The sequence below is a fragment of the Acanthisitta chloris genome, unplaced genomic scaffold (genome assembly GCF_000695815.1).
Source record: "Acanthisitta chloris isolate BGI_N310 unplaced genomic scaffold, ASM69581v1 scaffold9489, whole genome shotgun sequence".
NCBI lineage: Eukaryota > Metazoa > Chordata > Aves > Passeriformes > Acanthisittidae > Acanthisitta > Acanthisitta chloris.
The window spans coordinates 7,920-22,516 of NW_008693064.1; the positions used below are offsets into that span (position 1 = coordinate 7,920).

The 14,597-nt window shown below is 38.8% G+C and overlaps 1 protein-coding gene across 3 annotated transcripts in view; it reads right to left on the reverse strand.

The window, feature by feature from the left end:
* Positions 1-1,490: 1,490 nt before the first annotated feature.
* Positions 1,491-14,597, reverse strand: part of NDUFS1 (NADH dehydrogenase (ubiquinone) Fe-S protein 1, 75kDa (NADH-coenzyme Q reductase)) — a 16,418-nt gene continuing 3,311 nt past the window's right edge. The window contains exons 4-18 of one of the 3 annotated variants that reach the window (XM_009082929.1): positions 13,789-13,865; positions 13,625-13,706; positions 13,390-13,520; positions 13,015-13,200; positions 10,407-10,541; positions 9,892-10,006; positions 8,761-8,906; positions 7,955-8,083; positions 6,842-6,971; positions 5,773-5,933; positions 4,031-4,185; positions 3,280-3,455; positions 2,408-2,542; positions 2,140-2,212; positions 1,491-1,845 (exon numbers count right to left, since the gene is read on the reverse strand). In XM_009082929.1, the coding sequence (XP_009081177.1) occupies positions 1,754-1,845; positions 2,140-2,212; positions 2,408-2,542; positions 3,280-3,455; positions 4,031-4,185; positions 5,773-5,933; positions 6,842-6,971; positions 7,955-8,083; positions 8,761-8,906; positions 9,892-10,006; positions 10,407-10,541; positions 13,015-13,200; positions 13,390-13,520; positions 13,625-13,706; positions 13,789-13,865 (1,923 nt within the window). In that variant the 3' untranslated portion in view covers positions 1,491-1,753. The remainder of the gene's footprint in view (positions 1,846-2,139; positions 2,213-2,407; positions 2,543-3,279; positions 3,456-4,030; positions 4,186-5,772; positions 5,934-6,841; positions 6,972-7,954; positions 8,084-8,760; positions 8,907-9,891; positions 10,007-10,406; positions 10,542-13,014; positions 13,201-13,389; positions 13,521-13,624; positions 13,707-13,788; positions 13,866-14,597) is intronic. The other 2 variants (XM_009082930.1, XM_009082931.1) reach the window with 2 other exon arrangements.

Sequence of the window (14,597 nt, forward strand, 5' to 3'; positions counted from 1 at the left end):
GAAAGAAGACTCTCCTATACACATTAACTGAAGGATGCAGAGCTTTCAGAAAAAAAACAACTCTAAAGCTTTTGGACCTTCATAAATTCTGAAGTGATAACTGACTTGTTGTACAGCGGAAATTATTCCTCTGTGTTTACACAACATGGATTTTCAGGGGAAAAAAAAGTTTTTGCCCTAGGAACCTGAGAACCAAATGTTTTTCTGAATATAGGATTCAGCTCCACCCTTTCTTCTTAAACCTGCCATCTGTGAGCAGAGCCAACTGCCTTGCTTTGGGCATAAATCACACACATTGGTTTTTTTGCTATGTCCTTGCCATAAACCCCTCTTCCTCCTAAAGGAGGTACATTCTACAAGAACAACATGAAGGTTCTATGCTGGACTTGGTCACATACACACTATGGGGTCCTGTGAAAAGCCACATTAAAAGCAAACTACAGTATCTCTGACTTACTAACACACACAGCAGTATCTTTGAATAAAATGAACAGTTGCCTTTTTTGTACCACCAAGAGAACTGACTCTGTTGGTAACTGGAGATGGCAGGCTAAGTAAAACAATGTCCAACATTTAAGATTTAGTCAGCTCATGAAAGGACACTGTGATGTATCAGGATAATCAGGAAGAGTTTTCTTCCTGGACAGAAGGAAAACAATTTTTTAAAAATTACTAGTTACTGAAAAATTTCAAACATGGAAGAAAAATTAAATTTTATAAAGCTAAGCCTTCTACAGCAGCACTTCCATGCACTCAGTATTATTCTACACTGAAAAATGTTCTTCCTCATACAAAATTAAGACTTTTTTAAAAAAAATAATCAAGTTGGAAGTGATAGCTTTATGATATTGTTCCCATTTGCAAGATTCCTAAAAGGATTACTCTAAAACTTACTATGCTAGTACCCTGTTGAAGAGGAAGTTATCCTTCTTCCAAACTTACATTAACATAATAGGGGAGTTCTGAAATCATTCTGAAGCTTAAAAAACCCCCCAACCAACACCAACTAACCAACCAACCCACATACAACCCCTTACCCTCTTTGCTATAGAAAGATCTGTGCATACAGAAACTATTCCAAGATCTTTTCTGTATTTGAACTGGTTGTAGAAGCCTTCTATCTTTTTGGCAATGTTCAAAGAAGTTCAGTTGAGGAAGCTGTGTGAAAACTGCTTTGCTTTTTCACAATATCAGAATTATTTTTATTTCCTGCATGAGTAGTTTTCTCAACTGAAACAAAATGGAGAAACATAGAAATATCTAGAGTAGTGCTAGGTCTGAACACAGACATGAAGTAGGTATGAGGGACAACTTACTTTCAAAGTGCATTACAAAAACAGCAGGTTCACATTCTGATCAGGGCTTAAAATTAAGATATGTGGAAGAGAGTTACTAATATTTTTCCCATGTACAGTTGTTCCTAGCAAATCAGGATTTACTGAGTCCAACTTGCTTACTGAGTCACAGAAGAAGCATAAGCTACATGAATTACACAGGTAATGGATTGTTTGGTATTATAATTTATTTGTATACAATCATCATGTATACTGCCTCTGGGTACAGTAAGTTGAGTGCTGCATGTTCTCTCAGACACAAGAGTCCTGTAATATTATGGGACTATTTGAATTGATGAAAATATGGATGAGAAAAAAAAATACAACAGCCTAGCAAAGAGATTTTGAAAAAATAGATCAGTCACAGCAGTTAACTGCAACAAATACTTGGAAGGAGGTGGTAGCAGTCTGATTAGTCTCTAGCAGATGGATGGCTCTTCTACTGCATGAGCACCTTCAACAACAGCTTTCACACACTTGGCCATTGTCTGGGATGCTCTACTGATGGAATCTGAAAAAAAATTCAAACACATCAGTGTGTTTTAAGTTTAAAATTACAGAGATACAATATAAAATAATGTAATGCAACACTGGATACAAAGAGGATAAATTAACCGCTTAGCTGAAAATACAGTCTGTGCTTTATGCAAATTCCAAACAGTTGTACTGAAAAATTTTGTTTCTTAAAAAGACTCAAATCCTACATATCTTAGTGTAAAGTTTTAAAAGCCTCATAAGAATCTTACTGTAAAGCTAAGTAAAATGTATTGCTGATTTCAGAATGGAAAGGCTACACCATACATACCTGTCATATAAAAGTCTTTTATTGTGAGCTGAGGTGGAACAAGAGGATCAGCAAGAAGCTGTTGCTTCACTAACTGATGAGAAAGGAAAAGAAAAAAGTCAGCTTTATGATAGGACCTTGTTATCAAAGCACTTGTTCAGTGAATTCTGCGTTCAGTGCAGGTCAAAGAATGCCGGCTGTACTACATATGAAGAACACCCATTTTTTAAAAAAGCCTCAAGCTATATAATAGCACCAAATCATGCCAAGATGCTTCTGTTTTGATTACCTTTGCCAATTCATTTGCCTGGTTGAAGTAGTTAGCCTCTTCCACATCATCATACCGAACCAGGTTAGGTGATACTTCTTCTAAACGCTTCCGTATTTGATCAAGGTTCTCATAAGGCAAGGTCAGACCAGCCAGCTAAGAGATTCACAGAAAGAAATGCCATCAAGTCTTGAGATTTAATTCAAACCAATTCATTAACACACCTAAAGTAAAATCAGGAAAAATCTACACTCCTGAAGACACAGGCAGTTAGAATGTACAAACCAAGCAGTCATAGGATTCTGTTAAGACTTCTGATGCCTACATAGTCAAAACCTCCCCACATTAAAAAAACAGACTGTCCTGTTTGCTATACAAAAGGAAAAAATGAAAGACAAGTAATTTTCTCCTTCCATACAGATGTCACTTTTACTTTCCCTAGCTTACCACCAAATGCGACAGAAGTTGGTGCAATTATCAATACATCTTGTTCCCTGTGACTAGTAAGCACATATTTGACCCTATCTAATGACATCAGATCCTGTCCTCTGAGTACATGTTGCTTTCTTTCTAATAAGCAAGAAACTGTATCCTCCCACCAGTTTTCTCGAAAGCACTTCATGAAGACCTGCAGAATTTGCAAACAAAGCCTCACCCATTCTGCATTCCAACAGCATAGAGCAGCTACCATATTAGAGCTATACTCTAAAGGGAAACCATGTGATTTAACTCATAGGATTAACAGAGGATTTAATACAAAACATTACTTCTTAAAACTATAGTCATGTATTTCTCTGAAAATGTACTTCTTTTGGTATTGAAAAGTGTTTCCAAAAACGACCTTAACCTCTCAGTGTACTTTTATTAGAAGCAACTTGTAACAGCAACAGTACCTCAGAGACAGCTCTAATAATTTTCCAGTCTTCCCTTGCCATCCCAGGTGGTGTTACTGCTACTCTTGTCTGCTGGGCCCTACCCTCAGTATTCACATATGTGGCTGCCTTCTCTGTATATGCTGCTCCTGGGAGAATAACATCAGCCATGGGAGCCCCCACATCCCCGTGATGCCCTAAATACATGGAAAGAGGAAACAGGACACAACCATGTAAGGCATAAGTCAAAGGAATAAGAAATGCTTTACAATCACTACACAGAACTTCTGTGTTTCCAGGGGAAAAAAAAAAGACTTCCCCAAGTTTTGCTTAACCAGTAATATGAAGCCCCTCAGGCTGACTGCTCTGAGGTCTTACTTGCCTAATACTTTGGGGAGAATGAACGGAAAACAAGCAGGAGTAAATGCTAGTTCAGTCTCTATAGTCACTCAGATTTGGGGGGCTCTTGGAACAAGGATTAGTGAATTAAGATAAGATCATGTTTTGGTATGAGGGAACAGCTGGAAACCAGTGCTTCTTTGTCTGCCAGGTCTGAAGCTATGCTCCATAAGACCTATACTGGTTTCTATTCCCTTATTACTCATCAACAGTCTCTCAGTTTTACCCAAGAAATAGGTAGTTATGTGTTAGAAGTTCCATTTCTTGGCAGAAAATAAAGGCTAGCATTTATCAAAGGGTTCTATGCCACTGTTTAGGCTTTCTCTCCAGCTATTAAGATAGCAATATTTCTTAATTTACATCTACTAATTACCTTGATAGATGATAAAACAATCCTTTGGCAAGTCCTGACGTGTTATACAACCTGAATCTGCTCCCAAAAGATACAGTACTTTGGGAGGATTTTTCCTAATTGCCTCCACTCCTGGTTTGAAACCCAGATCCAAAGCAGCTACCTGGCTTGCAACCCTGTAGGAACAAACATATCATGATTTTAAGTTATTTCAGAATTCTCCCTCTCCCATCAGAACAGATCCAACTTCTTTTTTTTCACTAAATATTGTGAATAGACGTAAAAGGTTCCTAACAGTAACAGGACAAACATGAAGCACAAAAGCAGCTGAAAATTTTGACAGAGTATTTGACAGAGTATCATGTCAGTTTTTGCATTACGACAAACTGATGCTATTTGAAGTCTTCACAGGGCATCTCACCTATTTAAGACAGGATAGTAAAATAAAGGCAAACATTCCAAGTCAGGGCCTAGTGTCAGGCAGTTCACTGGTGAACCTTGATGCTCTAGATGACATTTCAGCTATGAAGTGAACTTTAATTTAGACCTTTAATTTAGGAAGCTCACGTGGAAGATGACAGACCAGCTCTTGGGCCATCAGCTACTCTAAATCATCTAAGACTCAAGACCACTATTCCATCACTATTCATTTATTCACACATAAAAATACTTTTAAGAGAATGAAATAATCATTCTCATTTTCTGGCAGTCTTTTCCAAAGAAACAGCTTTGCATAACCCTGCATAATCAGGTGCCAGACTTACAATTGTATTTAAAAGAAAAAAGGTTCTCCCTGTAGAGTACAGATCTCCCAGTGTAACTCATGTGTGTCTGACACAGACATAGAGGTTTCAATAAGTTAAGCTGCTTTTCATGCTTAAGGTGGAATGGATGGTGTGCTATAAGCATGGAAGTCAATAATATGAAGACTGCCAAACCACACTTAAAAAAAGGTATCATGGGTGTTCCTTAACTCATCAGTGTTTTGGTATTAAATACTTCAGTTTCAACATCAGGATTTTTATATACAAGTTTCCTTCAGAGGACCAAGCTCTGCTCCTAATATAGTAGTTGTACATCAGTGAAGCTACTTTTAGCAGAAGGACTCTGTTGAGTCTCTGGAATTGAGCACCACTACATTCATTGAAATAATTTTTCCTTTACAGAGGTGGTCAATTTGACAGATAGAATTTCAGAAAGGGAGTGGTGAAGGATTGTCCAAGGGAAGCTTGCCTATAGAACGGAGTAATATCCCAACAAAATGAGTAACTAAGATCAAAAGCTCTAAAATTAAAAGCTTTGAAGCTTTTCTACTAACTATTCAGTTAAGAAATTGCACAGTAAAAGGAATATTAAAAGAAACCATGTTATTTAAATACTGATGCCATCTTGTTTTTCTTCCTCTAGATGAAATGCAGTCATTTATCAAGTGACACTGGTCTGCTGTGCATTCTACTGAGCACTGTGACAGATGTCCTTAAGCTCTCTTGTATTCTACACCTCTAAACTGAAACTTTAAATTCTACACTTGAATGTAATAGATTAATAAAATCTCATAGAAAGCCTGAAAATTTTGCCAGGTCAAGGCACCCATGCTTTATTAACAAGTTTCTGCTAGTTTGTACTTCTGGTTTTTTATGTTCCCTTTAGATTTTAACCTGATAAACTTCTTGTACTCAAAGAAATCTGCACATGTACATTGTGGTAACTTGTGTAAGCCCCATGTGAAAAAAAGTCACTCCCAAAAAAGCTTTAAAGCAAACCTGTGGAGGATGTTCATGACTTTCCAATCAGAACCAACACCACTCTTAGTCCTGGCATTCTGTGCAATGGTGGAAACGGCTGCGTGGATAGCTGCTCCGTCACTGCGCTGCAGTGCTGCACTACCTACCACCACCATGGGCTTCTTGGCCTGGTCAAGGACCTGTGCAAGGAAAGAACCAAGAAGTTCATTCCACAGCTATGAAAGCAATTACTGGTGCAGATAGTGTAATCCCAAAATTTCTATATAAGTCTTCCATGCAAAGCTATTGTTCCAAAATGGTCATTGCTTCATTTAGACATAAAGCCAAGAGAAACTGCTGTAAGCAGTAAGCTGCAATGTCAGTGTAATAAAGGGCAACAAGGCTCATAAAAGGCCTGGAAAGCATGTCATATGAGGCTGATGGAATTGGGTTTGTTTAGACTTGAGGAGAGGCAGCTCAGGGGTGACCTCACTGCTCTCTACAACTACCTGGAAGGGGGTTATGGAGAGGTGGGGGATGGTCTCTTCTGCCATGGCTGCAGTGAGAGGACTAAAGGGAATGGTCATATGCTGAGACAGGGGAAGAATCAGATTAAATGTTAGGAAAATCTTTTTCATTGTTAGGGTGGTCAGGCACTGGAATAGGTTGCCCAGGGAGGTGGTGGAGTCACTATCCCTGGAAGTGTTGAAGAAGCTAGAGGGTATGATTTAGGGTTTACAGCAGAGTGGCAGATTAATGGTTAGACTCAATGACCTCCACCAACCTTGGTGGTTCGATGGTTCTACAGAACTATACACTTGATAACCACAGATGTAAGTGGAAGCAGCAGTGCCTGAAACAGCCTGCTGTATACCAAGAAATATTCCAGGAGTTCCCAGCACTGCAAAGTTTTACACCCCCCTAAATATCTTAAACAGTTTACATATACTTGGTGCACACCAATTATTACATCATCTCTGCATTTGATTAAAAGCAAATAACCCCATATACAACATTGTACTTTTCTTCAAACCTGTTTCTCTGGGGAATTCAGATTATTATTCAATACATGTTGAATTTAACAGTCACACTCTCGAGTTCTGTTTACCTTGGAGAATGCATGTTTGCCAGAAGCAATGTCCTGAAGTATCTTTGGGGACTCTCCTAGATGATCATATGTGTAAGTCAAATTCACAGGAGAGCCAACAAGGGCCACTTGCAAGTCATTGTGAAGCCAGCTGAAACCACAGCAAACATTTTATAAAACATAAAGAAATACAGAGTCCTAATCAACCAAAGCCACTAATTATAAGTTTAGCAATAACCTGAAATAGGATTTCAAAGGAATTTAAATGGCATTCATTGACCTGGTAACACGCAGTTTAGCATTTTTCTGACTTAAGCAAGCCTCGAGTTTTTTTTAGAAGGACTATTTCTCTACATACATTCCAGGACCAGTACAGCAACACACCTTAAATGAGAGGTTCATAACTCAATTCCCTCCTCCCCTTAAACTTCTGCCAACTCGTCTTAGAAATCCACTTATTTCTTAGATAGACAAAGAAAAATTTAGCTGGTTAGAAATTTTTTCTTTTTTGCAGCTTCTCATGGCACAGACTTATAAAAATATACAAATCATAAATTTTGTTGCATTTTCTCCTCTCAAACTTTTAAGGCCACTATTGTTTAAAAATGCATATTTTGGAAGATCCCAGCATTAGGAAGGACAGGCCTTTTTATACCCCTCATTTGTCTCATAATGACATATCTTATTGAAATTGAATTAGCTATGTTCATAAGTTTGGGAAAGCCAAAGAAAACGTGAAACTTGAATGACTACTTCTAAACTCAGCACATCTGATTTGTTACAATACAAAAGGCAGCAAACTGATGCTGAAAATAAATCTTTAAGGAATATGCTTTAACAAACTCCTATAAAACAGAAAATCTGAGGTGTCTGTGTAACGTAACAAAGGAATAAATGTCTGAGTAGATGAACTTAACATAAAATGCCAAAGTGAGAATGAACTAGCTCTACACTACAGGGAGAAGAGACACCCTTTTTCCACACATAAATCACCATTCCCTTTACTAAAAGGTGAACTAAATCCAATGAGCCTATCTGAATGAATGCTCTCAAGTTACTGCCTGCAGCTCCAGCCGAGCACTGTATCAAATCCAGATGGATTCTCATGCTTATTCACCACCAAGGAATACAAACCTCTTTCTAATTCTAGCATTAAAAAGCGGTGCCTCGAAGCGTGGATTGGTGCCAACCAGAAGTAGGACATCTGCCTCCTCCACTCCAGCAATCTTGGTATTAAGCAGGTAGTTAGAGCGTAAATCTGTGCTATAACAAAAAGATGTAAGAAGGAGGATGAATATTCAGTGAAGGGAAGGAATGAAGCTATGATAAAGACTCTAAATGCTCAAAATATTTTTTCACCTCAGGAAAAGAAAGGGAAAGAAAAGATTTCTCAATCCAAATTTCTAATCCAAATAAAAAGTAAGAGCTTCTCTTTCATGAATATTAGTCGGTAAAACATTAAAGGAGTTACAATGTGGCTATTTCCTACGTTTACTGTGACTGACAGCCCTCACAAACTTAACCTTCTATTTCAGTTTACAAGATCATAACTGTACTATAGTTTTTGCAACACAAGTGTGACTGACAGCCCTCACAAACTTAATCTTCTATTTCAGTTTACAAGATCGTAACTGTACTATAGTTTTTGCAACACAAATAGAACTAGACTGAATTGCCCAGTTGCTGATTGTTAAAACTGCAGCAGCAGCACATACAGTACAAAATATGGTAAAGGGTGCAACCCTTGCTGTAGTAGAGACTGTGTATCAACTCACAATGCATAACTACTCTCTACAAATAAATGTTGTAAATTCAAACAAATCCTGCTAATGCATCCAGTTGCTATCATTGATTGTTTCAGAATCCTGCCATGAGATGATCTGCAGACTGGAAAGTTTATTAACATACTAATTACAGACAAACCTTGCCTGTACTCTTACCCAGCTCCAGCAGTAGGGAAGACCTCTTCAGTGCAGAGTGTATCACAATTTAGTCTATTCAGTAAGTCCTTCAAAGCTATTAATGCTTCTGCATCCACTAGCCCTCCTACAATTGCTGCTACTTCATTACCTTTGACTGCCTGTAGCTGGAGAGAAAAGGTATAAACATAAACAAAAGAAAACGCTGAAATAAATTCTCATTTAGCCCAGGTAAATGTCTGTTACATTAGGATGTGCTAAAGCCAGCAATGCAGCCACCTGGAAGAGCACAAACTGATCAGCAGTGTCTGACTCCTGCCAGGCAGCAACTGCAGCTCCTTCAAGAACTCACGATAAGCAAAGAACAGCTCTCTGTATTCTATGCATGTCTCTCCCACTTCAGTTATTGCTCAGATGTGGCTAATTCTCATTTGGTGTGGTGAGGAGAGAAAGATTGGTGAATACTTTTATTTTAATGAAGCCACAGTGCAGGCAGAATACAAACTTCCGTAACACAAGCTCAGGTAGTAAACTTAACTCAAAGGTATTATCTGAGAAGCAATAGCTTTCGTAACAAACCCTGCTACTGTACCACAAAAACATCCTTGAGGAAAGTTCAATTACAGTTATTCAATTCTACTTCACCCACATAAAATTTTTAATCAAAATCCAGAGCAGTCATGCAGCACTTCATTTGAGCTGCAGAATCAATCACCACACAGAGAAAGCACTGAGGAATGCACAATTCAGATATAAGTAATAGAGATTTAATGGCTTTGATGGCAAAAGTGGCGATAGCACAGTTTAAGTAAATTTAATGATGTCTTCAGATAGAGTATTCGGGAAAGTTGCTTCCTCCTAAATTTCTGAAGAAACAGTTTAGTTTCCTATTTAAATACAAGTAATTTCTCTCCCAATGCTCCAAATGAAATCATGATAACAAAATTCTTTAGAAGGTTCAATCCATGGAACGGGAAATAATAGTCAAAATAAGAAATTTCAGTGGAAACACAATGGGTTAGAAGTCAAATGCTCTCCTCTAACCTTAAAGAAAAAAGCCCTTTTTCATATAACTGATTTGATATTAATAACTGTAATATGTCCAGCTTTAGAAATTAATTTTACACTACCTATATTGAAAATTGTTCTTACCACACCAGCAACACGAGTTAATACATCCTCCCATGAGGCATAAACAAATAGTCCTTTCTCATTTTTGATCATTGGCTGAGTAAGTCTCTGACGCTTCAGACCATCATAAGCAAACCTAAGTGAACACCACAAATATTATTAAAGAGGAAAGACAAAGATAATTGTGTATGCTAAATATATTCTGTGACTGAGTTTTCTAATAATTGCAAGCTGTTAGAATAGAGAAAAAGAAATATTTCCCCTGAAAGTTTAACTTTTCCTTCTCAAAAACACACAGAACAATCAGCGATACAAATAAGTTACTGTGAAAAAAGCTACAAAAATCACATCATTAGAAGACTCAGTAACTTCAATTATAGAATTAAAAACATGCTTTACCAATTATTCTTCACTATAGCTCTAGAATATTAACAGCTGAATCCACAAGTCAGTGCTACTGTTCACACTTCTGTTTCTGCAAAGCATGCCTTTAATGCATGTGTAAACACACATGGGTACAAACACCTCCCACACACCTTGTTTTGTCAGATATCCATTCTTCATTGATATCTTCATGCAGCCTTGGCAAAATTCTCATTACTTCTCCAGTTCTTGTGCTCACTACGATGTTGCTTCCAACTGCATCAAGAACATCAATTGACTCTACCTTCCTATTTAGAAGAACAAATAACCATTTGTAGTTTTTCATATACGAGCAGCAGGAGTGTCTTGGTTTTGGCTTGAATAGAGTTAATTTTCTTCCTAATAGCTGGTATAGTGCTGGATTTAGGATTTAGGGTGAGAATAGTGTTGATAGCACAGGGATGTTTTAGTTGTGGCTAAGCAGCATTTACACCAAGTCAAGGACTCTTCAGCTTCTCACCCCACCAGCAAGGAGGCTGTGTGGCACAAGAAGCTGAGGGGGACACAGCCAGGAGAGCTGGCCCAAACTGGATAAAGGGATGTTCCATACCACGTGGAGTCAAGCTCAGTGTATAAACAAATCGGAAAGCTGACCAGGGGCTGCTGCTCAGGGACTGGCTGGGCATTGGTGGGCAGTTGATGAGCAACTGCATCATACATCACTTGTTTTGTGTATTCTAATTATTTTATCAATATTGTTATAAATTTCCTTTTCTGCCCTATTAAACTGTCTTTATCTCAGCCCCACAAATTTTACTTCCCCCCCATCCCATGGGGCACGGAGACTGAAGTGAGCAAACAGCTGTGTGGTGTTTTGCTGCCTGCTGGATTAAACCACAGTGGCCCTTTTTGGCACCCAGCGAGGGGCAAGAAGAGTTAAGGTAACAACAGATCTGATCAGAGAGTGTTAAAACAAATTTGTTATAAGCATTCATTGTTTTAATTTAATCGTCACTGGTCTTGAAGTTGCTGCACATGTGCTCAGAGCTGTGTTATGTAACACCTTACTAGCTGCATATGTTCTCTGTTTGCTGTTTTTCATCTCTGGAAGGTGGGTTAAGGATATAATTTTGTCATACTGTGCAACACGGGTTTATATCATATGACAAAAGTGGTGGTCGTGAGACTAGTCTGATACTTGCACTCAGCACTGCTGCCACCTCCGTGCTTCGGGTGCCATCCAGCGGTCACTGGGAGTAACTACATACTTCACCTTCTCTCCTCCGAGAGCCAATCTACAGGGAGACACCTTCCTCTCTCTCTCCCTTTCCTCCAGACTAATTACAACAGCTCTTGAGAATTTTGAATATCCTTGGGATGCTGCAGCCAGCATGTTCAAGGTTAGGTTGGATAAGGCCTTGAGCAACGTGGTCTAGTGAGAGGTGTCCCCACCTATGGCAGGGGGAGTTGAGACTAGATCTTTAAGGTTCCCTTCCAACCCTTAACATTCTATGATTCTATGTCTCCTGAATGTGTTTCAGGTCTTGTTTACGCTTAAACAGCTACCTAAGAATACCACCCAGAGATCTGCCCCAAGGCCTGACAGTTACAAGTGGCAAAGTGGCACAGCATGTGGAATAGCATGAGCAAGTGCCTAGGATAGTGGGCACCTCCAACATTTTGGAATTTCATCCCTGAACAAGTGCAGAATCCAGACAAACTAGTAAAATATTTGGAAACAGTATGCTGTCACCCTGGCAATTCCAAAGACACACAAATCACTGCACCATGCTGGGACATGGCCCAGGCCTACCAAGTCCTGTTCCACATTGTTCAGCATCCACAGGGGGAAGAAAAGGTTGCAGGATCTGAAAACAAAGCTAACAGGCACTGCTGCTACACCAGCCTCCACAACAAGCACCGCTGCTACACCAATCCCCATGACAGGCACTGTGGCTACACCAAAGAACCAGCCCATGCCAATAGCAGTCACCCCTACATACAAGATGAAATACCAGAAGTGGAAATAGGCTTGTTTAATAAGGGATCAAGGATCTGCTTCTGAGAGCAGGAGGAGCAAGTGGACAAGAATTCCTCCAAAGCAGGGCCATCATGAGAAGGAGGAAGAGAGGTGGCCACTGATCAGGGAGGAGGAAGAAGAATTGATAAACAAGGTGAAAACCACACAATCCCCATCCCCGAGTGATCTGCGAGATATGTGAAAAGACTTCAGATATCATCCAGGCAAGCACTTTGTCCCATCAGCTTTCAATGTTGGGGTAGCTGGGCTAGTGCTCTGGAATTAGAGGTTAAGGAAGCCGAACAGCTGGGAATCTATTCTAGGGAAGGGGCATTGACAAAGCAATTGGAAAAGGGCACAAGTCCTCAGCCTCTAGCAGCAACTCCTGTCAGGAGTTAAGGAAAAGTATCCCTTCAAGGAAAATGTTATATGTTACCCAGACAAGTGGGCCACCATAGAGAATGGTATCCAGTATCTGAGGGAATTAGCCATACTGGAGGTGATTTATGAATCTACAAGCCTACAAGTCCAAAACACTTCAGGGTAAAAATAAGGGAAGAATAGTCTACAGACTATTACATTCTTCCTTTTCTTGAATAAGCTGTAAGTAACAGATTTTGTGTTAGATTCAATCTATGAAAAGTCTACAACAAAAATGCAGAAAATAAAAATTAGAGAGAACTCTTGGTATCACAAACGGATATATTCTAAGTATCATAGAAACAGAAAGCTCTATCTTCAGTACAAGTTAAGATACCTACCTGGTCTCCCATGGGCGTGCAGTGAAGGCATATGGCTTGGAAGTAAGAGCACCAACAGGGCAGATGTCAATAATATTTCCTGATAACTCAGACATGAACATTTTTTCAACATAAGTGCCAACTTGCATATCGTTTCCTCTTCCGGTTGTTCCCAAGTCGTCTACTCCTGCAACCTCACTAGCAAACCTAGCAGATGCACAAAAAACGAGAAACAAATCTGGAATGTACAACAGCAACACACTTTTCAGCCCTCATCTCATTCCTTTTAAGATAAAATATACACCTGAAAAAAGAAAATGATTGTCTAGATGCATTAGTCAGTGTCTTTTTTCACAAGTGACAGTATTCTTTCCAGTGAAAAATAAAGAACATTACCTGATACATCGAGTGCACTGTATACACCGAGTCATGATTGTTTTGACTAATGGGCCAATGTTCTTGTCCTCCACAGCACGTTTTCCTTCTCTAAATCTACTCCTATCACTGCCAAACATCATCGATTGATCCTAGAACAGACAACAGAAAATAGACATATCCAGGCTGCTGGAAAGCACAATTTCACCTAAGAGTATTAATATGTAAGTCTACACAATTTAATTGGATATTGTACCTGTAGATCACATTCTCCACCCTGATCACAGATAGGACAGTCCAATGGGTGATTTGCCAGCAGGAACTCCATTACACCCTCTCTGTTGGATTGAGGAAATGAAGTTAGTATCAACTTTACATCATTTATAACTAATCAGCTATAGGAGACTAAAAGAAAGGTACCTGGCTTTCCTGGACTTCTCAGAGTTTGTCAGTATGTTCCAGCCCTTCATAACCGGCATGGCACAAGCAGCAACAGGCTGCAACCATCAGAAAAAGCAAGTGTGAACACAACATATTTCTTCTCAACATGGGCACAAACCTCAACCTCCTCCCCCCAAATCCTTACATAGTCTTACATAGATAACTGTTATTAATTTAACATGTTGAAGAAATAAAAGGGTTTGCAAGTCTTTAAAAAAAAAAGAATCTAACTGATAAAGTCACTAGAAGCCATACTTATTAATAATCTGCTATATAAAAAGGTTAAATTGGTTATGATTTATTTAAAGTTGAAAATTGTACACTTTTGGGTGTAGTTATATCAATAAGAATGTCAGTTGTAATAGATATAAGGAAATCAAAGAGCTTCAGCAGACATCTGGAAAACCTCTAGGACTGAAGTTCAGAGTTAGGGTTACATAGAGTTAATTTACAAGACATTTATTTGCACAAAGCCTGGATAAAGAGTCATGGAATAAAATTCTTTACAAGATTACTGCAAGATTAAAAGAAAATCTCTTACTCAGTAAAGAAATTCCTCCCACTTTTCAAAAAACCTCTTACCCAGTAAAGAAATTCCTCCCACTTTTCAATCCCATCAGGATTTCCATCTTTAGTGATAACCCAACATTTCCAGACACACAAAGGTCAAACTATGCAATTGAAGTTGGGGTGAGCTAAAAATTCTTACGTGTGAATATAAATGTGTAATGCAAGCCTAAATCCCAAAAGAATGCCTTGGCTATACACACAGATTTCGTAGTCCTGCT